The sequence below is a fragment of the Panthera pardus genome, unplaced genomic scaffold (assembly GCF_024362965.1).
Source record: "Panthera pardus isolate Hobbes unplaced genomic scaffold, ASM2436296v1 HiC_scaffold_15, whole genome shotgun sequence".
Lineage (NCBI taxonomy): Eukaryota > Metazoa > Chordata > Mammalia > Carnivora > Felidae > Panthera > Panthera pardus.
In genome coordinates, this window is record NW_026526710.1 from 20,536,937 (window position 1) to 20,558,252 (window position 21,316).

Here is a 21,316-nt window from a genome sequence, read left to right on the forward strand (position 1 = left end):
GACCCGTGAAGGAGTGAATGCATATATCTGCACAAACAAGAGATATTTTACATTTCACCCCCTCTATATCATCTGGTTTGGGCACGCATACGTTGCATTAGAGCACTGTAATTACTGATAAAATGTTGGACATTAATACATTCGGTGTGGTCCTCGTTTGTCATCTCAGAAAAAAAAACACAAAGACTAGCCTGTCCTCTTGGGGGCTGGCCAGGGAATTAGGAAATGATTCATTTGGGGGCTCCCTGCCCCTCCAGGATGGTGACCACTGGGTGAGAAGAACTTCCTGGATTCGATATCATTCCATGCAGTTACCTTGGTCCTATATCCCTATCACAGATGAGGAGATCAGTACAGGAGGCTTTGGCAAGCCTCAATAAGATGTGATCTTGGTCACTTGCCCTTGGCCCACACAGAAAGTGCCACTGCTCCAGGGACCTTGGTATGGCCAGAAGGGTTAAACTGGGCATGGGGTTGGGGTCTTAGTGAGAAGAAAGTCCCCTTGTTACAAGATTATCCAATGTATCTTAAAGCTAGATGGTCATTCAAAGCCTCAGACTCTTGAGAAAGCCGATCATGGGTCACAGGAGGGGGTCCTCCTGTTGGAAGAGCCCAGGAGTTTTCTGATTGGCTGTTGGTGACATCATTCAAGAGGCGCCCCCTGCCGCCCCTGTGAACGGAAACATTGTGATGGTGATAATGACCCAGCAGTCCCAAGGTGCCGGGCTCTGGGCTGGGGTCCATGTGGTCTTTATAACAATTCAGCAAGAAACATGTAATGATATCCATTTTATAGAAGAGGAAACTGAAGTTCAGAGAGGCAGAGTGATTCTCCCCTAAATTCCAAAGTGGCCGAGGTGGGCTTGAGCCCAGCTTCTCTACTGTCTCAGCTAGTCCCCCATCTAACTGGGGCAGGTGGGATAAGGCAGTGGGGGCCAGACAGGGAACCGATGTTTCAGAGGAGACCTTGACTTAACAGGCCACCCGATGCCAAAGAATGGCTCCTATGGACTCCAGCTTCTGGAACACACCGAACGACCGCCTGCCTGAGGCCAGAGGGATTCACACACATGCCTCACCCCACTAGAAGCAGGCCTGGGGTCTAACTTCCACTATGTGTGGGAGTTGGTGAGCCCAGCGCAGGCCCCACCCCAAGGCGACAGGCTCGGAGCTCCATCGGCCCTCGGAACCGAGCTCTGTGACCCATGGGGTAACCGTGGCAACGATTAGCCAAGCCCAGATGGAGCCACTTTGGGCCACTCTGAACTTGGAAACCACGTTGGGGACAGGGAACTCCCCTGCATGGAGACATCAGTCCATCCAGGGCTCAGCAAACTAAGGAGGCAGCTACCTCTATGATTCGATTAAAGTTGGAGAGATTATGAAGAAGTATTGCTGACTTCTAGATCTTTCCCTCCCTATGGTTATTTTGCCGGGATTCCCACTTAGGCCTTTAGCCTCCCTGCTATATTGCTGGACCCCCTAGAAGGAAAATGGCTGCCATTTGCAACGAGCGTCAAAACATGAATTAACTTCTGCCAGGGGATGGTAGAGCGGTAGGGAAGCATCACAGGACAGGTAAGTCTTGGAAGGAAGAAATGGGATCTTTCCCAGGAGGGCACCATGGGGAGGTTCTTGAGAGCCTGGAATGAAAGATTCTGACCAAGGGGGTCGGGAACGACCAGAGAGATGGAATTTTCTGACTGCATGACCTCCACAGAGAGCCCCCGGACCCCTCAGAGAGCGGAAACCCTACCTAGAGCCTCTCAGAACAGGAACAGAAGCCACAGATGAAAGCCAACGTTGTCACAGCTGGCAGAAACTCAGGGGATGTTAGAGTCCCCACCTCTCAGTTTGCAGATAGGGTCTGTCGGAGCTATTATTCAGCAAACAGGTGGCCTGCTTAAGTCAAGGACTCCTCTGAAACCTCAGTCTCTCTGGCCCAGAGAGGTGGTATCATTTGACAAGGTCACACAGGAACTGGCCAAGGAAAGACAAAGCCATTTTCCCCACTGCAAGGACAAGGTTCAGCCAGAATACCCCGGCAGGTGGAAAAGGAAACAGAGTCAGATTATCAATAAAAGATTAAAGAACCTCTCTCATTTGAGGGGGGCATGCTAACAACCCCCCAAAGACTTTTTGTTTTCACATGAAAAAGTCAGCTCTGAAAAGATCAAAGTGATAGGGCACCTGGGTGGCTCAGTAAGTTAAGCATCTGACTCTCAGTTTCGGCTCAGGTCATGATCTTGCAGTTTGTGGGTCTTAGCCCCGTGCATGGGTCAGCACTGAGAGTGCAGAGCCTGCTTGGGATTCTCTCTCCCTCTCTCTGTCCTCCCCTGCTCGTGTTCTCTCTCTCTCAAAATAAATGAACTTAAAAAAAAAGAAAAAAGAAAAGCTCAGAGTGAGAGAAAGAATATTTAAAAAATTTTTTTTAATGTTTATTTATTTTTGAAGGAGAGAGAGAGAGAGACAGCGTGAGCGGGGGAGGGGCAGAGAGAGAGGGAGACACAGAATCAGAAGCAGGCTCCAGGCTCTGAGCTGTCAGCACAGAGCCCGACGCGGGGCTCGAACTCACAGACCGCGAGATCATGACCCAAGCCGAAGTCGGACGCTCAACCGGCTGAGCCACCCAGGCGCCCCATACAGGAAGAATATTTAATTATGCAGACCCAAGTTCAAAATCCGTGCCCCTCCCATGAAAATATAATTCAGCTTGCCACCTCTTGGAAAAGAAGTGCCTTGAGCAAAACCACATCCTAGTCACATTTTCCAGTATTTTTAGTCCAGACTGTCTAAAAGAGACTGTGTCTCGTCTATCATTAGAGGCGGTCTGACTCCAGACGGGACCCCTCCCTGCACACCCTCACCCTCACCAGCAAAGCTGCAGAACTCAGGCACAGCCAGGGTGTCCAGGGATTAGATGAGCATAGGCACTGAGGTTTCGCATGTGCAAACTCATGGGTACCCGTCTAGGCTCTACCATTTGCTGAGCTATGACCACATCCCGACGGGAAAGCAAGCGTGGGAACCAGAGTGCAGGGTGCAGCTTCAAGGCTGGCATCTCGTTCATGCACAGGGCCCTGTCTACGCCAGAAGTGCTCATGTGATCGGAGAGCCTAAGTGCCGACTGAAAAGGGAAGTGCGTCGATTTGGGGCCTCCCCCATTCTCTGGCCCCATTTTCCGCAACGGGGCTAGGAGCCGGGATTCAGTCTGTCGAGCCTACCAACCCCATCACTTAGTCCTCGCTACAATGGAGTATTCCCATCCCCCACCTAAGGATAAGGAACTGAGGCTGAGGGGGTTGGATGACTTCTCCAAGGTCATACAACTAGAGAGAGGCACAGCTCGGACTTGAACTGGGGTGGTCTGACATCAGCCCTTGCTCTCCCGCCCACCGTGCTCGGGTGTCCTCGCCCTCCACGGCCATCTCTTCACTTGACAAAGGGGGGTGCTGAGGCCCAGAGAGGCCAAGAAAGCTCCCCGAGGTCACACGGTCGATTGGTTGCAGAGCGAGACTGGGGAACAGAAAAGAATGGCTTTTTGCTGCATGCTTGGGAGAAGCCTACAGGAGTAAGTGTGAGGGGTGGGGAGGAAAATGGGAGCAGAACAAGGGGTGAGGGGTTCCACCTTGTGGATGAGGAGCCCCGACAGGAGTGAGGGGGCTGAGGAGGAGAACCTGGAGACCCCCAGGAGGCCCCAGCATCGACGCAGCCCACCCTGGAGCCCAGCGACGGCGTGAAACGCAACTCACTTCTTCTGCTTCTTCTCGAGCTCGTGACTCCGGCTTTGCTGGTCCTCCAGCTGGAGGCGGGTGTCCTCCAGGTCACAGGTCAGATGGTGGCACTTCCTCTTTAGCTGGTGAGCCATTTTCTTGGCCCCCTCATAAGCGCTCTGCAGCTCCCCGAGCTGTGGGAGTGAGTCACAGAATGAGCTACCCCTCTCCGCCCGCACTGGATGGGCTTTCCTCTTCTTCTTTTTTTTTAATCACAACAGCGTTTTTATTTATTTATTTTTAATTTCATTTTTTATTTGTTAAAATTTACATCCAAATTAGTTAGCATCTAGTGCCACAATGATTTCAGGAGTAGATTCCTTAGTGCCCCTTGCCCGTTTAGCCCATCCCCCCTCCCACAACCCCTCCAGCAACCCTCAGTTTGTTCTCCATATGTATGAGCCTCTTCTGTTTTGTCCCCCTCCCTGTTTTGATATTATTTTTGTTTCCCTTCCCTTGTCTACTTCTTATTTCAAGCAGCTGCCATTTCTGAGGTGAGCACAGTGGGAAAGAGAACAGGTACTGGGGTCGGAGAGACCCTGTCTTGACCACTTTCTGCCTGTTTCCCAGGGAAGAAGCTACTTCTCTGACCCCGTCTGCCCAAGAGGTGAGGTGGAGGGGGGGGGGGGTGATTCCATCAGTCTCTCAAGGTTGTTTTTAATTTTACTCAATAATCTTCCTGCCAAGGTGCCCCATAGAGTCTTTACAAACCCTGCCTTCACAAGAAGACTGAGGACTGTATACCTAATAACCCCATCAGCCAGCATCATCCCAGAACCCATGTGGGGATTAGCCATGGAGCAGCCAAAATGGCGGCCGTAGAAGATCTGGCCAGGAAATCTGAGAGATGGGCTCTGAAGGTTAGAGCAGTAAATGGCCCTTCCGACGGGCTGAATTACATGGGGATACACATGACCGTGAACAAACAGAAAAGCAAAGCCTCTTGCATCTTTCTCGAGGAACCCCCCCCCCCAAATGTCCTCATTTGAATCTGGGAGAGAGGACAACTCAGCACACTCGCTTTGAAGAAATGGCCTCATTAAAGAATTTCTTTAAATAAGCAAAACTCTGAGTTAATGAAGCCTGTAATTCTAAATTCAGTATTTGACGGCAAATGGGATGTTTTCTTATATTCTGCTGCTCAGGAAAGGTTGCAGCTTTATTACTTTTTAATGCAGCATGAATTGCCCGCCCCCCCCATTCCTTGGGGAACCTGACCCGCCTTTATAATTTGTTATTAAAGAACTGTGTTATTTTCCTGCAGTTGGGTTTAGCCACAGCTCAGGATGTTCTTGAGGAGTAGACATAATGCCCTTCTGGGAAGTGACCACTAAAACCATCAACACCATGGAGGATCCTGAGTTTCACTGCCATTATTTATCAAATCCCATGTGATCTCACCCTGGCCCACCTCCGCAGGTGATTACACTATGCTTTTCTCTCACACTGAGGAGATAGATATAGATTAGACATAGATATAGATATAGATATAGATATAGATATAGATATAGATATAGATATAGATATAGATGTAAATATAGATATAGATAATGGCAAGACAGGCAAATATGGCCTCCATTTTCAAGGCGCTTACCACTAAAGGTGGGGAGGGACCAAGAAGTAAGCAGATAATTACAATACACCATGATGAGTTTTATACTTGGGGACCCAATTCAGAGGCACCCAAACAATCTGTATCAGCAGAGACTTCCTGGCAGGAAGGACATGTAAGCTCAGATCTTAAAGATAGTTGAAAGTATCCAGGTAGGGGAGAGAGAGTATTCTAGGAAAAGGAAACAGCATGTGCAAAGGCCCAGAGGTGAGGAAGAACAAGGCAGTGCAATGGAACAGGACAGATAGCCCAGAAATAAACTCAGAGAAATCTAGAAAAGTGGTCTTTCACAAAGGGGCAAAGCTGATACAATGAGCCAAACAGTCTTTTCTACAAACGATACTGGGACAACTTGGTCATCCACACACACAAAAAAAGAGAATCTTAACACAGATCTCACACCCTTCACAAAAATTAACTCAAAATGGATCATAGACCTAAATGTAAAATGCAAAACCTTGAAGTTCCCAGAAGATAATGTAGAAGAAAACCTTTATGACCTTAGGTTTGGCAATGACTTAAAAAACATTTTTAATGTTTATTTTTGAGTGACAGACACAGAGCATGAGCAGTGGAAGGGCAGAGAGAGAGAGAGAGAGAGAGAGAGAGAGAGAATCTGAAGCAGTCTCCAGGCTCTGAGCTGTCAGCACAGAGCCTGACACAGGGCTTGAACTCACAGAGTTCGAGATCATGACCTGAGTCGAAGTTGGATACTTAACCGACTGAGCCACCCAGGCACCCCTGGCAGTGACTTTTTAGAAATGCACAAAAGCCATGACCCATGAAACAAAGTTTATAAGGTGGACTTCATTAAAATTTTTAAAAAATTCCATGCTGCAAAAGACACAATCAAGAAAATGAAAAGACAAGCCACAGACTGGGAGAAAATATTTGCAAAAAAGCCTGTCAGATAGAGGATTGTTATCCAAATTATACAAAGAACCCTTAAAATCCAACAAGAAAACAACTCAATTTTAAAAAATGGGACAAAGATCTTAGCGGTAGAAAGAAATGAGCTATCGGGGTGCCTAGATGGCTCCGTTGGTTGAGCATCCAACTCGATTTAGGCTCAGCTCACGATCTCGTGGTCCTGGGATCGAGCCCTGCATGGGGCTCTGCACTGAGCATGGAACCTGCTTGGGATTCTCTCTCTCTCTCTCTCTCTGCCCTTCTCCCCTGCTCTCTCTCTCAAAAAAATTTTTTTTAAAAAATGAGCCATCAAGCCACGGAAAGACGTGGAGGTAACTTAAATGCACATTACTAAGTGAAAGGAGCCAGTCTAAAAAGTTTACATGCTATAGGATTCCAACTATAGGACGTTCTGGAAAAGGCAAAAGTATGGAGGGATGAATTGGTAGAGGGGTGTACTGATAAAGCGGAGAAGATTTTTATGGTAGTGAAAATACTCTATAAAGCTACAATGGTGGATACATGCCATTATACATTTGTCTAAACCCACAGAACGTACAACGACAGGAGGGAACCCAACATAAACTATGGACTTTGGGTGATGATGATGTGTTAATGTAGGTTCATCCATTGTATCAAGTGGACCACTCTGGTGGGGGATGTTGACCATGCAGGAGGCTATAAAGGGGAATCACAGGAAAGTACCTTCCGCTCTATTTGGCTATGAGCTTTAAACACGTGAGTGTGGTTGGACCCGGTGTGCTAGGGCTGGTATACCCACTTAGGAGAGCGGATTCTCCTCCCAGTTCCACACCCAGTGATATCACAATGGTAGGTGGAAACTGTCCCCTGTATGCCATGGACATTGGAAATTGGCAAATGCTACCCATCGGGGTGTGTATTTTCAGAGGGCCAGTTGCTAGCACACCGCTAGTTGAAGGGTAGACTGGTCAGAATGTACAAATAGGGGTAGTTGGAGACAATGCAACACAGGCAAAGAGGTCAAACTATCCCTCCATTCACCTAGAGAACACGAGGGACAAATACATTATATTTGTAACATCCAGCTGCACATTCAAGAAAGAAAGGAAAATTTGGGGATATCCAAAATGCAAAGGACACAAAACGAAAGCAGTAATCTTAGATGCTGATACTCTGGCAGACAGGGTGGAGGAGAAGACGAGCAGCAGAAAGATCCAGAAATAACACTGAAGATAATGGCTGTGTTTGAATGGCCAGACAGGGGCGAGAGACAAAGCCTCGGGGGCACAGAAGATGAAAAGTTGGAATGAATACCCCTGCATTCATTCAGGACCCTCAAAGACCTGGGCCTTGGGGCAAGGGGACAGGAAATGATCCACCCACTGGCCTGGATGGTCAGAAAACCTGGTGCACTCTGGCTCTGGGTGGGGGAGAAAGTATTCCCCTAAGAAATCCAAACCCCGGGTCTGTGCCTCGGGGGGGTTTAAAGCTCCAAGTGGCACCTGGCACAAGTTGCAACAGTCTGAAACAGAGAGAATGTCACATAGTCTCAGGGGCTGCTGTAGAAGACAAGGCAAAAGTGTCCCATCTCGACAGAGACACCCACAGCCCTGTAAACAGAACTGCCATGAAAAGCAGTAAAAAGTTTTTAAAAATTTCAAAGTAAGATCAACTGACAATACAAAAGAACGAAACACACACACACACACACACACACACACACACACACGCACAATTCACTGTAAGACAGGAAGCAAAAGGAACATTCCACCATGCAGACCACCTGGGGTTCCCGTGGCAGGAGTAGAGGGGCATGTTGAAGATGAGCTCACAATCAAAACTGACAAAACACTCAAGAAAACAATCTGCCCTGAGAGTCAGCGTAATTTGCAAAGACAGAACAGTCCAAAAGAGACTCTGAAAGATCTCTTGGCCTCAGTGTGGCAGGTGGTTGAGGGGAGAGGCTGGAGGCAAGGAGACCAAGGAGGAGGCTGTTGCTCTGGTCTAGATGAGAGATGGAGGTGGCATATTGAGGCAAAGGGAATGGATAAGATTTGACTATTCTAAGGGCTTATTAAAATCATTTTATAGAAGAGAAGATCTGAGGCCCAAGATCTGAGGTTCTTTATTCCAGAGTATTCTTCCCCATGCAGAACACGCACACATAGACAAAGTATTTCCCACCTCCCACAGAGACTCGCATTTGTAACAACAGTGGAGGTGCAAAAACATGAAATGGGGGTGCTCTCTTTCTCCCTCCCCAGGTTCGGCCAATACCTTGAACGGTGGAGGTAGGAACCTGACCAATCTGACATTCTTGGGACCCAGACTAGCTACAACCTCTTACCTTCTGCTCCAGCTCTTTCCTGGATGTCAACTCAGAGTCCAGCCTCTCTTCAAATTGCTGTAGACGCTTCCGCAGGAAGTTGTTCTCCATCTGAGCACAGTCGAACTGCATCATCCATTCATCTGCTATTTGACAAAGTCAGGGAGGCCGGGATGGGAGGCTAGGTGAATCAGGGTGGTTCTCTCACACTCTCTTAGCTCTTTGATCATAATTTCACAGTTTAGAGTTCCTGAGGCTTGATCTTGGACTTTAGGTTAAGAAATTCTGCTTTAAGTCCAAGTTTTTTTTAAAAAAAAACACTTCTTCCAGGAAGCCTGTCCTGACCACTTCTGGTTGTCTAAAGTCATACCGTTCAATTCCTCTACAAGCATACATATACTTTCCTTCTTCCAAGGATATCCCATGACCTTCGAGGACCGGAGAGATGTTTTAGTCATGTATAGATCCTCAACACCCTCTAGGAGTGTCCCCTACCCACACAGAATATTTCCCCATATGTGATGATACAAGTTCACCAACTGGAATCACCTTACTGGCCAACCACCTTGGGTGGGATAGTACATACGCAGTGACTTTTGGTTAAATTATTTAATAAACATTGAATAATAATTAAGGAATCTACTGAATACATAGCAACAGAGGCATTGGTCCCAAGTTGTCTCTATGAGAGAACAATCCCTTGATTTAGTTAAAAAAAAATCACTTGCTGACGTGATGAAAACTGTTTGCATGAATAGAATGGGCTAGACCAGGTTAGGATGTCTTTGGATTTTCTGAGTAATAGAGTAATGCCCCTTAAGGTAATGGAGCTGTGGGAGACATTCCATATGTGGACAGCTGAAGATAGAGACGACTTCATTCATCTTTCCATCCGTCCATCCATCAATCTCTCCATCCATCCATCCACCCATTCCTCTTACCATCCATCCATTCATCCATCCATCATCCATCCATCCATCCATCCATCCATCCATCTCTCTGTTCATCCATCCCATTCATCCCATCCATCCATTCATCCATTCCATCTCTCCATCCATCCATCTCTTCATTCATCCCTCCATCCACCCATCTCTTCATCCATCCATCCATCCATCCACCCATTCCTCTTACCATCCATCCATTCGTCCATCCATCATCCATCCATCCATCCATCCATCCATCCATCCATTCCATCTCTCCATCCATCCATCTCTTCATTCATCCCTCCATCCACCCATCTCTCCATCCATCCATCCATCCATCCACCTGTCCATCCATCCATTCCTCTCACCATCCATCCATCCATCTATCCATCTATCCATCTATCCATCTCTCCATCCATCCACCTGTCCATCCATCCATCTCTTCATCCATCCATCCATCCATCCATCCATCCATCCATCCACCTGTCCATCATCCACCCATCATACATTGTTCAATCTACCATGCACTGAAATGCCCACTGAGCAACACTACTTCATACCAGGCACAAAGGATAATGAAACAAATAAGAAACTACTGTATCTTCCAGCAGAAATCTAGTGGGGGAGACAACATACAAAAAGAAAGCTGCAATCTAGAATGATCAGAGCTCTCGTAAGGCAAGCTTAGGGAACTCCAGAAGAGAATTCAAACTCATTAAAGCAGCAAATGTTTTTGTTCATCATTGTGTCCACAGGACTTACTACAATGCCTAGCATATCATAAATACCTCATAACTTTCACTGGATAGGTGATGGATATTAGGGTGGATGGATAGGTCAGTACTGGGATGGACAGATGGAAGGAAGGAAGGAAGGAAAGAAGGAAGGAAGGAAGGAAGGAAGGAAGGAAGGAAGGAAGGAAGGAAAGACTCTTGGATAGATGGTAGGACTGAGGTCTTAGAAGAGGTGACCCCAATAGGGACTCCCACATAAGTAACCCAACCAGGGTGATATAGTTGTAAGGAGTTAGAGCTTGTTTGAGTTTCCACTAAGGTAAATAATATCATGGTGGGAAAAGTATCCTGTCTCCCCACCAGGATAAAAAAAAAAAACTCAAACAGCAGATAGCTGCAAAAGGAGGAGAAAGCAGAAAGCATTTCCGCACCTGTGCATGTGTTCTGCGCTAAGATGTGCTACAGAGCAGGTGGTAGGAGTTGTCAACATGAGCAGAGGAGAAAACCATTCTCCATTCTTCAACACTGCTTTCTCCTGCCAACGCCCCTCCCTGGGGCCGGGGGGGGGTGCATTCTTTTCTTTAAAATAATTTTTTAATGTTTATTTATTTATTTTGAGAGTGACAGAGCACACGAGCAGGGGAAGAAGGGCAGAGAAAGAGGGAGAGAGAATCCCAAGCAGGCCCCTCGCAGTCAGTGTAGGGTGTCCGGTGGGACTTCGAGCCCACGGACCATGAGATCACGACCTGAGCCGACATCAAGAGTCGGAGACACCATAAAAGGGCCTCTTCAGATACCCCACCATGCATGGTGGGAAAACAGCTACGTTTTTCATAATTGATACTCCGGCTCCATCCATTGAGGAGCTGTGGTGGCATTGCTCGGGTGTGATTAAAGTGTTTTATTGCTCCTTTTGACTTTCCTATATTTAACATTTTTTCCTGTAATGAGCATGTATTGCTTTCCTAATGGAAAACAAAATATTTGTAGATTGGCTTCCTGGAATGAGCCTCCAGGGCTGAGAGCCTCTATAGCATCGTGACGAATGTGCTCGCGAGCTCAGCACGCCTCCCCCTCCCATCCAGTTCTCAGATCCTCCCAGAGAAAAACGAACTGGGGACTAGCGTGGGGGGTCTCAGTCCCAGTCGGGACGGAACTGCAGCCATGCTCTTCTGGGGGAAACTTTGCTGTCCTACCTCCTGGTTCTGTAAAAACCCATTTCCTCTCTCCCTGCTTGTACTGAGTGTCGTGTGCCAGAGAACCCCCAAACTCCTCTGTAAACGCCTGTCCTGGGGGTGGGGGTGGGGGGCAGGAAGACAGGAAGCAAGAGGGGAGTGAAAAGCAAACGCACTTTGCCTCTTCACCGCCTCCTGACCTCCGTTCCTCTGAGCGTCCCTGACGTTTCTAGGGCATACATCCTCTGGGGGCATGGAAGAAAGAATGTCAACGTTTTATAAAAGCTGACAGACACACCGGGCATCCTTGTCCCCTGACTCATTTAGGCTGGGGAGAGGAGTTGACGGAGATGTCACCATGCCCGTTGAACCATGAGATGTGAGCCCCCAGGCAACTCCAGAAGCCCGGCTCCACCAGAAACCCCGGCTCTGCTGAGCACACCTAACCGCTGGGCAATTCAGGGGCCTCAGCTTCTCTCCATCCAGTAACTGCTGAGCGCCTGGCACCGCTCTCAAATGGGGATGGTATGGGGCACGTGGGTGGCTCAGTCTTGATTTCAGCCCAGGTCATGATCTCGCGGTTCCCGAGTTCGAGCCCTGCATTGGGCTCTGCGCTAACAGTGAGGAGCCTGCTTGAGATTCTCTCTCTCTTTCTGTCTCTGCCCCTCCCCTGCTCTCTCTCTCTCTCTCAAAAATAAATAAACATTTTTCAAAATGGGGAGGGTAGTAGTTCCTGTGCCACAGCCTATGAACATGGATGGATGATGACCCCACTACAGCATTAGCAGTAAATAAAGTCGCCATGCACGTGGCGTTAACCGCTTTCCATCAACCGCCTTTCCTATCAATCCATCCATCTGAAAGATGAGGGAGCCAAAGCACACATTTCTCTGCCCAAAAGCCACCCACCTCAAAGAAAGTCAAGTCCAGATTCAAATCCAGAAATGCCATTTCACAGATGCTGCGTGTAACCACCGAAATGCCTTAACCTAAAATCCATGTCGTCTATAGTAAAGGGGCCTTGCCATAGAGTCACTGTTGTTTGGGTCGTTCTTTGCGTTATTACTGACGTGTACCTGTCACCTTGATAAAGCACTATCTGGGATATTGTTGGGTTCTGTTTAATGTCTGCACCAGACCGGAAGCTCCAGGAGGGCAGAGCTGTGGCCGTTTGCTCTGACAAAATGACAGCCCCTGATGCAGCCTCTAGGGCATACTAAGTGCTCAGGGCGAACGACTGCATGAACGAACGAATGAATGGAACAAAAGGACGGCATGTTTTTCACCCCTGTCTAATCCCGAGAGTCCCGGTTTGCTTACCTCCTCCTGTGTGGCTCCTTTCCAAGTCACCCAATTGAATTTTCTGCTGCGCTTCTCCCAACTGCTTCTGTACTTCTCCCAAATTCTTCTGGACTTGCTCATACTTGCTCTGGAAGAAAGGCCCCAGGGTGTCAAACTGGAGCCCAGTGCAGCCTGGGCCTGGCCATCCCCCCCGCCCGCCCATGGTGGCTTGGTAACCAAGGACTGTCTACCCTTTACATAGTCCTCATCCAGGGCACCTCCAAGGTCAAGGCTTAGGAAGACACAAATGTCCTCCAGGACCTTGAACATGAGAGTCAGTAAGCCACCGCCTCTTGCTTATAGGCTTCCGGCTCCCACATGTGAGCAGACAAGGAGGCGGGTAGACCCAAAGGCTCCCAGCCACCCTGCTCAGCCACACCCGCCACCACCCCTGGGCCACCCACCTTCAGCTCCTGGACCTCCCGGAAGGCCCGCAGCCGCTCTGCCCGCTCACTCTCTAGCACCTGGCAGGCCACGTCCCCTCTGAAGTGCTCATCAGCCAGCTCCGCGGTCAGTTCAGCAACCTGGAATGGGAGGGTTACAGCAGAGTCACTCGTGGTGAGGGGACGTCATCTCTTCTCCCCCGGGGCACCCTCCACAGGGCCAGCCCGGACAAATCACGGGCTCTTGTGGCAAAAGGGCATCTCCGTGTAATGAGGCGGTTCGGGGTGTGATGGTCAGAATGTTATTGGTCCCGATGTGTTAGAATTCTTGGCCCAATGCTCACTAGCTGTGTGACTGCCCCACGCAGGATGCCTGTCTGATTCTCGGTTTCCTCAGCTTTAAGGGGTGGGCATGACTTAGAGAATTGTCTTGACAATTAAATGAGATAATCCACATAAAGTTAGCACAGTGCTGACACGTAGTAAATGTTCAATTAAAGGAAGTTATCCTGGGTGGCTCAGTCGGCTGGGCGTCCAACCCTTGATTTCAGCTCAGGTCATGATCCCAGGGTGGTGGGATTGAGCCCCACACGGGGCTCCACGCTGAGTGGGGAGCCTGCTTAATATTCTCTCTCTCCCTCTGTCCCTCCCCCTGCTTGCTCTCTCTCTTAAGAAAAATAGAAATTAAAAAAAAAAAGTTATTCTAACAGAAGCTCTCCTTACCCATCCTTCAGCGAGCCATTTTGCTGGACGGATCAATGGGCTCCCCTTGGTAAGACACACAGGTGCTCACCACACAAGAGCGCCCTCAGCTAGGAAACCTCTCTGTGGCTCCCCGTGATCTACCTGCCTCCACCAGGGGACAGCCATGCACACCCAGTACTGGTCGTGCGTGTTCCCCACCCATTTATGCCTGTCGCATTTCTGCTGTAATTACCGATTCAATTAGCTCTTGTATATACCTATGAAACACGACCAGGCCAGGAGTTTCCACGAAAACTAAATGGAACGCGTTGGAAGAAATAATACGAGTTGCTTCTCAAAACTCTTAAAATCTGTGGGGCACCTGGGTGGCTCAGTCGGTTAAGCTTTCAACTTCAGCTCCGGTCATGCTCTCACGGTTCATGAGTTCGAGCTCCGCATCCGGATCTCTGCTATCAGCACAGAACCCGCTTCGGATCCTGTCTCCCTCTCTCTCTGTCCCTCCTCCTCCTCCTCCTCCTCCTCCTCTCTCTCTGTCTCAAAAAAAAAAAAATTAAAAAAACTCTTAAAATTTGTTTTTTTAATGTTTATTTTTTCTTGAGAGAATGGAGACAGAGTGCAAGTGGGAGAGGGGCAGAGAGAGAGAGAGAGAGAGAGAATCCCAAGCAGGTTCCACGCTCAGCACAGACCCCAACACAAGGCTCAATCTCAAGACCACAAGATCACGGCCAGAACAGATATCAAGAGTCGGACACTCAACCGACATGAGCCACCCAGGTGCCCCCAAACTCTTAAAATTCTAATTTTTAAAATGCATGTGTCTCGTCAAACAGTTTCAGGTGCCAAACTTATTTTTAAAAAAGGAACTAAAAAATTCGGCTTATGCATTCAAACTACTTTTCCATTTGCTCTGCTTTAATGATATCAAAGCTGGAAATCACACGGTCACGTGTTAGGGGCATGGTTTAAGAAAGGAAGAATGTCTCAAGTCAGGTGCTCATACTCTGAAGGCTGTGGTCCAGAAATAGCGTGAGTTGTAGTCATGTTCAGGGGCAAAAATAAAAATGTTTATATCTTAATGAAATCCAACTTGCGCTGACTTTTCCCCCCATCAGTGACCAACTACAGATGCCAGATGGGTCAAGGCTTCTGTGTTATTACTGTCCCAAAGTGCAGCCTTCCAGGTTCAAGGCTTTGCCAAAGCAAATGAGGCGAGAACCCGGGAAGTGGACTGTTTATGACCAAGAGGCTTAGAAATGATCTTACACAGCAGGGTCGCTTGGGAAACGGAGACTCCCTCCATGGGGGCAGTGGTCAAAGTCAAGACAGGGAAGGAAAAGAAAACAATAGAAGTAAGGCATGGGGTTCAAGTCCAGACACACTGCGTCACCTTGGACAAATCCCTTCTTCTCTTGAGCTGTGAAACACACTGCATTAAGGACTGTCTATTGTCCTGCTGGCATTCCCATCTGATGCCACAACTTCGTGTCATGACTGAAGATGTCTACACGCTTCACTCTCCCATGAGACCCTGTGTGTGGCACCAAGGAGTGGCTGTGGGGTGTTGTCACAGACACCAAGTGGCCCTTCCGGCGTGGAATCCACCTGCCCCCCCCCAAGCTAGTTCCCATCAATACCATCAGCTCATAGGTGGTCTCAAAACTCATTCCTCCACCCCATGAAGAAGGCAGATGAAGATCTGTATGTTTCGACATGAAAAACAAAAGCAAAAACAAGATATATGGCCAACGGTGGGGGAGAAAAGCAAAGTGGCAGAATAGGACGTTTGACCCGTGCTCGTTTTTGTTTTCTTTCTACTTGTACAGAAAAAGGCGCTCTCAAACTGTATAGGGATTTTTTTTCTTGTTTTCCTAGAAGGGTGTGGGCTCACAGAGGACTCCGGTTTCTTTACGATGCATCTCTGCACTGCTGGTAATCAGAAGAGCACAAAACAAATATCTTAAAAAAAATAGTCCCCCCAAATTGAGCTGCAAACAAATAAACCAGAGCTGCTGCTCTGCACGTTCTATGCTGCCCCCCTTTTTCTCCCCTCCACCTGCCCATTGGCTTCCCGTCTTGGTGACCACACCAGTAGCTGCTCAGACTTACGTGTGCCTTTTATAGAAATGGGGTGGGGGGAGAGGCTTAGGGGGAGCATTCTGAAGTCACACAGCAAGTGAGTGGCAGAGCTGGGACGGGAGCTCAGATCCCTCTGGTCCAAGTAACCGCCACTTAACAAGCCAGGGGCTCTCCCAGGGTGCACCGGGCTGTCTCTGGGGTGGGGATTCTGTTTGCTGTTCCTCCCACTGTCATCTTTAAAGTGTTCTGGGGGAAACATTTGCCCTGCAGTCCCCTGGGATGGCTGTTAAAATATTCCCAGTATATTCCTCAGTAGTCCCAGAACGCCCACACCGTAACCTCTGTGGTGGGACCCAGGGATCTGAAGTTCAACACACTCCATGGTTGTCCTTAAGCACAACCAAGCTTAAGAATTACTGCCATAGAGGCCCTGGGTGGCTCAGTCGATTAAGTGGCCAACTCTTGGTTTCGGCTCAGGTCTTGATCTTGAGGTTCGTGGGTTCAAGCCCCGCATTGGGCTCCGTGCTGAGAGTTGGAGCCTGCTTGGGATTCTCTCTCTCTCTCTCTCTCTCTCTCTCTCTCTCTCTCTCTCTCTTTCTATGCCCCTCCCTTGCTTGTGCTCTCTCTCTCCAAAAAAAAAAAAATTAATAAATAAATAAACCTTAAAAAAAGAACTGCTGGCATAGAAATTGCCAGAATCTCTTCCTAATCTTGGCCTCACACCTGGCTTTAGATGGGTTAGATTTCCTTATGGGCACACAACAGCACTGGCACTGGGGGAGTGATCGTTTGCACTTGGCTCTGAACACAGACTGGTACGATCCAGGAACGCCCAGACCATGCCCCTGATCCCCGCCTTCCCATCCCCACCACCAGCATCAATCCTCAACACCAGGATCGTGTTCTCTCCGCCTTAGACAATTAGTACGAAATTTCATTTGTGCTAATCAGCCTGAGCAAAGGGAGCACAACATTAATTTAATGCATTAATTTTGAGTTCTACACAATCCAAGTCTGGAGTCCAAAGGACAATTAGTCCTCTCAGATTAGGGAAATGACAGATGCTTTTCCCAGAGACGAGTAGCCCCCGGCCTTCCCCTAGCCCCACAAATCCCTCTCCCCTTCCCACATTTCGGGGCCCAAGGGCTTTATTCACAGAGTGAGAGGTGGGCACCATGCCCAGAGTTATTAGGTGAGTGAAAAATGAAAACCGGTTTAATGAGGGAAGAGCCTGGTTTGCAAACCCAGAAGGGTCCTTGCCGATTACTCAGGCACCAATTAACTAGAAATTATTCTGAAAACCTCCCTGGATCCACCACTTAAGCCAAATCATCAGAAACTCTCTTTCTACTCAGGGACCATGACTCCAAAAGTCTGCCGGAGAGAAGGGGACAGATACGGATAAATGGGCTGTACATGTGGCATAGAGTCAAATAGAAATACTCCATATCCCGTGCCCTGGCATCACGGCAGCCTGAGGGAGATGGCAACAAAACATTTGACGGGCATTAAATGCTGAGCACACGTGCGACCCTTTGGGCTGTCACTGTCACTGCCGCTTATCATTCATTATATGAGCACCGACTGTGTGCCAGGCCCTGCCTTCAAGGATCTTTCTGTTGAGCTGGGGAGATAAACCCACATGTCTGAGCCCAACCCTGTCCTTGGCTCTTATATTCAAGAGTTCTCAAAGCTCCCCAAATTGTCTGGTCTACAGAAAGCAAGCAGTGGCCTTTCACTGTGCGCTTTTCAATTTAAGGAAAAGCATTGGTTCCTTAGAAGCCCTTGCAGGAGAAATAGCTCATACTCATCGGATGCTGGGGAGAGACATGTGCTAATCTCTTGCTGTGTGCCTGTCAAGTGCCTTATGAGGAGAGGATTTTTATTTCCTTTCCACAGAACGGAAAACTGAGGCATTGAGCGGTGAAATGATTTGTTCAAGGTCATGGCTGATAAGTCACACGGGGAGTCCAGCTGGGCAGCCTGAATCCCAGGTCCTGACTCATAATTACAGGGCCGTCCTGTCCCACATCTGCCACCTGACTCAACGCTGGGGGTCAGCAGTACAGGAGCCTGGGTGTACCTGGGGCAGACCGGGAGGTAGTGGGTGGGGGAAAGGAGGCGAAACAGACAGCTGGGTGTGGTTCAAAGGCAAGGCCACCCACCCCCGAGGGGCCATGACCAAAGGGAGCTTTATGGAGCCCCCGAGGAAGGGAAGCCCCACCCCTGTCAACCTGAGCGATTAAGAGAGAAGATGGAAAGTGGAAGCAGAAAAAGAGGGGATGGGGAGAAAATAAATCAATAGGCAGAGGGTCTGTCCAGCTGCAGAGCCAGCTGGCCACTTTGGGCTTCAATCTCACGGTATCTGCCCTCGAAGCTGCCTCGGTCATGAGGGGAAATTCAGAACAAATCTCAGCTTACTGGCGGGCTCCAGGGCTCCAGAGACTCACTCTGGGCACCAGTTCAGGGACCGCCCTGTGTACTTCTCTTCCCGGCTGCTACTAAGTGATGGTAATAGTTCCCTTAATAATAATCACGACCACGGGAGCGTCTGGGTGGCTCAGCCGGTTGAGGCTCCGACTCTTGACTTCAGCTCAGGTCAGGATCTCACGGTCTGTGGGATCGAGCCCCAAGTCAGGCTCTTTGCTGACAGCATGGAGCCTGCTTGGGATTCCCACTCTCCCTTTCTCTCTGCCTCTTTCCTGCTCTCTCTCTCTCTCTCTCACACACACACACAAAATAACATAAATAAATTTAATAAAAAATAATAATCACTATCACGGAGGGTGCTTACCATGGGTCCGGCACAGGGTAACCCACAGAACCTTCACAGAGACACTGAGAGCTGGGGACTGATACCTCTGCATTGCAGATGGAGACCCGAGGCACTGGGGTGTGGACATTCACCCAAGGACACACAGCCGGCCAGTGGCGGAGCTGGATGCAAATCAAGGCAGCCTGGTTCCAGAGCCTTTACTCCTAGCCATACCTTCAAACTGCCTCTTGGGGGCTCCAAGAATATATGCCAAGTGAATTAATAATGTATCCGGGAGCCAAGGAGGGAGGGAGGGATTCACAGCTTCCGGCAGGTCGGCGGGAATGGGGACCACGCTTGCAGGTGTGCTGGGACATATGTCATGCATCAGAGAGGGACACGCAGGACAACACATCACCGACTGGCCTTGGGTGGGAGAAGCAGAAGCTATGGACTTTCGTGAGCTTTAGAAGGGGTCTTCAAGGTCCCATAGCACCCCCCTAAAGAGGAAATAACCCCTCTGATGCTGTCACCCACATATCCCATCTTGAAAATGGATTTTAGGGGCACGCGGGTGGCTCAGTGGGTAAAGCGTCTGACTCTTGATCTCGACTCAGGTCGTGGGAGTTTGAGCCCACGTCGGGAGTCTGCACGGGATTCTCTCTGTCTCTCTCTCCCTCTCTGGCCCTCCCCCAGCTCACTTGAGCTCATGGGCACACTTTCTCTCTCTCTCTCTCTGGCCCCCACCTTCAGGATGGAGTTCAAACCTCTCACGTGGTTCTCACAGCCCCTGGCATCTGGCCCAGCCTCGGCGACTGACCCTACCCCCAAATCTCCCCACACGCATGAGACCTTCCAACGGCGAGGACTGTGGGTGCCAGCCCAGGTCCCCGGTCTCTCTCTCTGTTCTTGCTGTGCCCTCTACCTGGAACGCACAGCCTCCCCACCTTGTCACCTGGCTATCTCCGGGTCGTCTTAAAGGATGAGCCACTCCAGGCTCCTCTTTCACAGCCTGTTTGGAGTCAGCCAGACCCCGGGTCAAAGCCCAGCTCTGCTACTCGCCGGCTGTGTGATAGTGGACAAATCGCTCCACCTCTCTGGTCTTCACTGTCTTCTTCTAGAACTTGGGGTATGAATGACACCGTCCTCACAGTTTGATTTGAAGGTAAAACGAGATAAAGCGGGCGAAGGATGTGTCACGGCAGCCGGCACAGACGCGTCGCTCGTTAAATATTACTTGAATTACTAAATTCAACATTATCTCCTTTACTCATGCAGTTGGCACCGAATGCTCTGAGGGGTGTAGGAATAGCTAAGATGTAATCACATATATGTTAGCAACAGCGGAGATGTGGAGAGACTCGTGTAAGAACCAGTGTAATAATTACTTTCCTTTTTTAAAAAATGTCCATTTGTTTTCGAGAGAGAGGGAGCATGAGCTGGGGAGGGGCAGGGGGGGAGGGGGACAGAGGATCCGAAATGGGCTCTGCACTGACAGCAGAGAGCCTGATGCGGGGCTCGAACCCACGAGCCATGAGATCATGACCTGAGCCGAAGTCGGACGCTCGACCGACTGAGCCACCCAGGCGCCCCTGTAATAATTACTCTACAGGCACCTCGTCACACCACCCTGTAGAGAGGAATGTGGAACCACCACTGTCACCATTCTGCCAACAACGACACAAAGGCTCAGAGCCTGGAAGGAGTTGCCCACAGTCCCACTGCAATGAGGATCCAGAGCCAACCGTCCTGACCCACCCTCTCTGCTCCTGGACCAGACATCCCGGGTCGGGCTGTCATACCCATCCCTTGCACAGTCCCCAGCTTCCTCATCTGCATTACAAAGTAGGTAGAGAAGGCATTATGGCCTGGATTTTCATACGGGGAGACCGAAGCATGCAGAACATTCCAGCTGTGCACTCCTCTGGGGGGCCTTAGCTGTGGTACCGTGGTAGCAGTCAGGAGGCCCGGTATATGTTCCAGACTCAGTCACCACTAAGCCACACAGCCCTTGGAAAGTCGCTTCCCTTCCCTCCAGAGATCAGCGGCCGGCCACACATAACTTCCCGGGCCAAACACCCCAGCACTTTGCAAACGGACTTCCTGACCTGAATCTCCGGTTCCCGCCCCAGGCTGGTGGGTTCTGTCTTCTCGACCGTCCCTTACCAAAAAGTGAAAAATTGTCATGCTGACGAGGCCAGACATCCAGAGTGCCCGGGGCCCGCAATGACTAAATTCTTGGGAAAAACCTAGATGACAAGCCAAGGAGGGAAGAAAACACCCCCTTGTCATTTTTACCCCCCATGTGCTCCCGCAGCCATATAGGAAGTCCCTATAAGAGGACAAGCCCTGCCTTCTCGTGAAAATAAAAAACCCCACTTTGCATCAAGGCAGATTTTGCACGCTTGAGGAATATTTATAGCCAGCTTCCTGGAGGCGTCTCATCTCCTCTTCTGCTCCTTCGCAAATGAAGCACTTAAATCATTTTGCAATAATGTTGTCTTTTTAATAAGCCTAGTCAAATGGAGTTTTCACTGATGAGGCACAACATGTTTTAGCAACATTTCTATCCGTTGTTTCCCCACCAACCGAGACAAGCGGGCGGGGTGCAGAGGCCACGAA

General features: G+C 49.2%; 1 protein-coding gene and 1 long non-coding RNA gene across 4 annotated transcripts in view; one reads left to right on the top strand and one right to left on the bottom strand.

Moving 5' to 3' along the window:
* The window catches only part of MYO18B (myosin XVIIIB), a 258,324-nt gene that overhangs the window by 119,206 nt on the left and 117,802 nt on the right, over nucleotides 1–21,316 (bottom strand). For all 3 annotated transcript variants that reach the window (XM_053902225.1, XM_053902226.1, XM_053902227.1), the window contains 4 exons: nucleotides 13,180–13,299; nucleotides 12,755–12,863; nucleotides 8,624–8,748; nucleotides 3,753–3,907 (listed from right to left, as the gene is read on the bottom strand). In XM_053902225.1, the coding sequence (XP_053758200.1) occupies nucleotides 3,753–3,907; nucleotides 8,624–8,748; nucleotides 12,755–12,863; nucleotides 13,180–13,299 (509 nt within the window). The remainder of the gene's footprint in view (nucleotides 1–3,752; nucleotides 3,908–8,623; nucleotides 8,749–12,754; nucleotides 12,864–13,179; nucleotides 13,300–21,316) is intronic.
* LOC109253517 (uncharacterized) lies at nucleotides 1,311–4,833 on the top strand. Its single transcript, XR_008422179.1, has 3 exons — nucleotides 1,311–1,578; nucleotides 3,077–4,380; nucleotides 4,461–4,833. It is a non-coding gene; the product is annotated as an uncharacterized LOC109253517 (long non-coding RNA).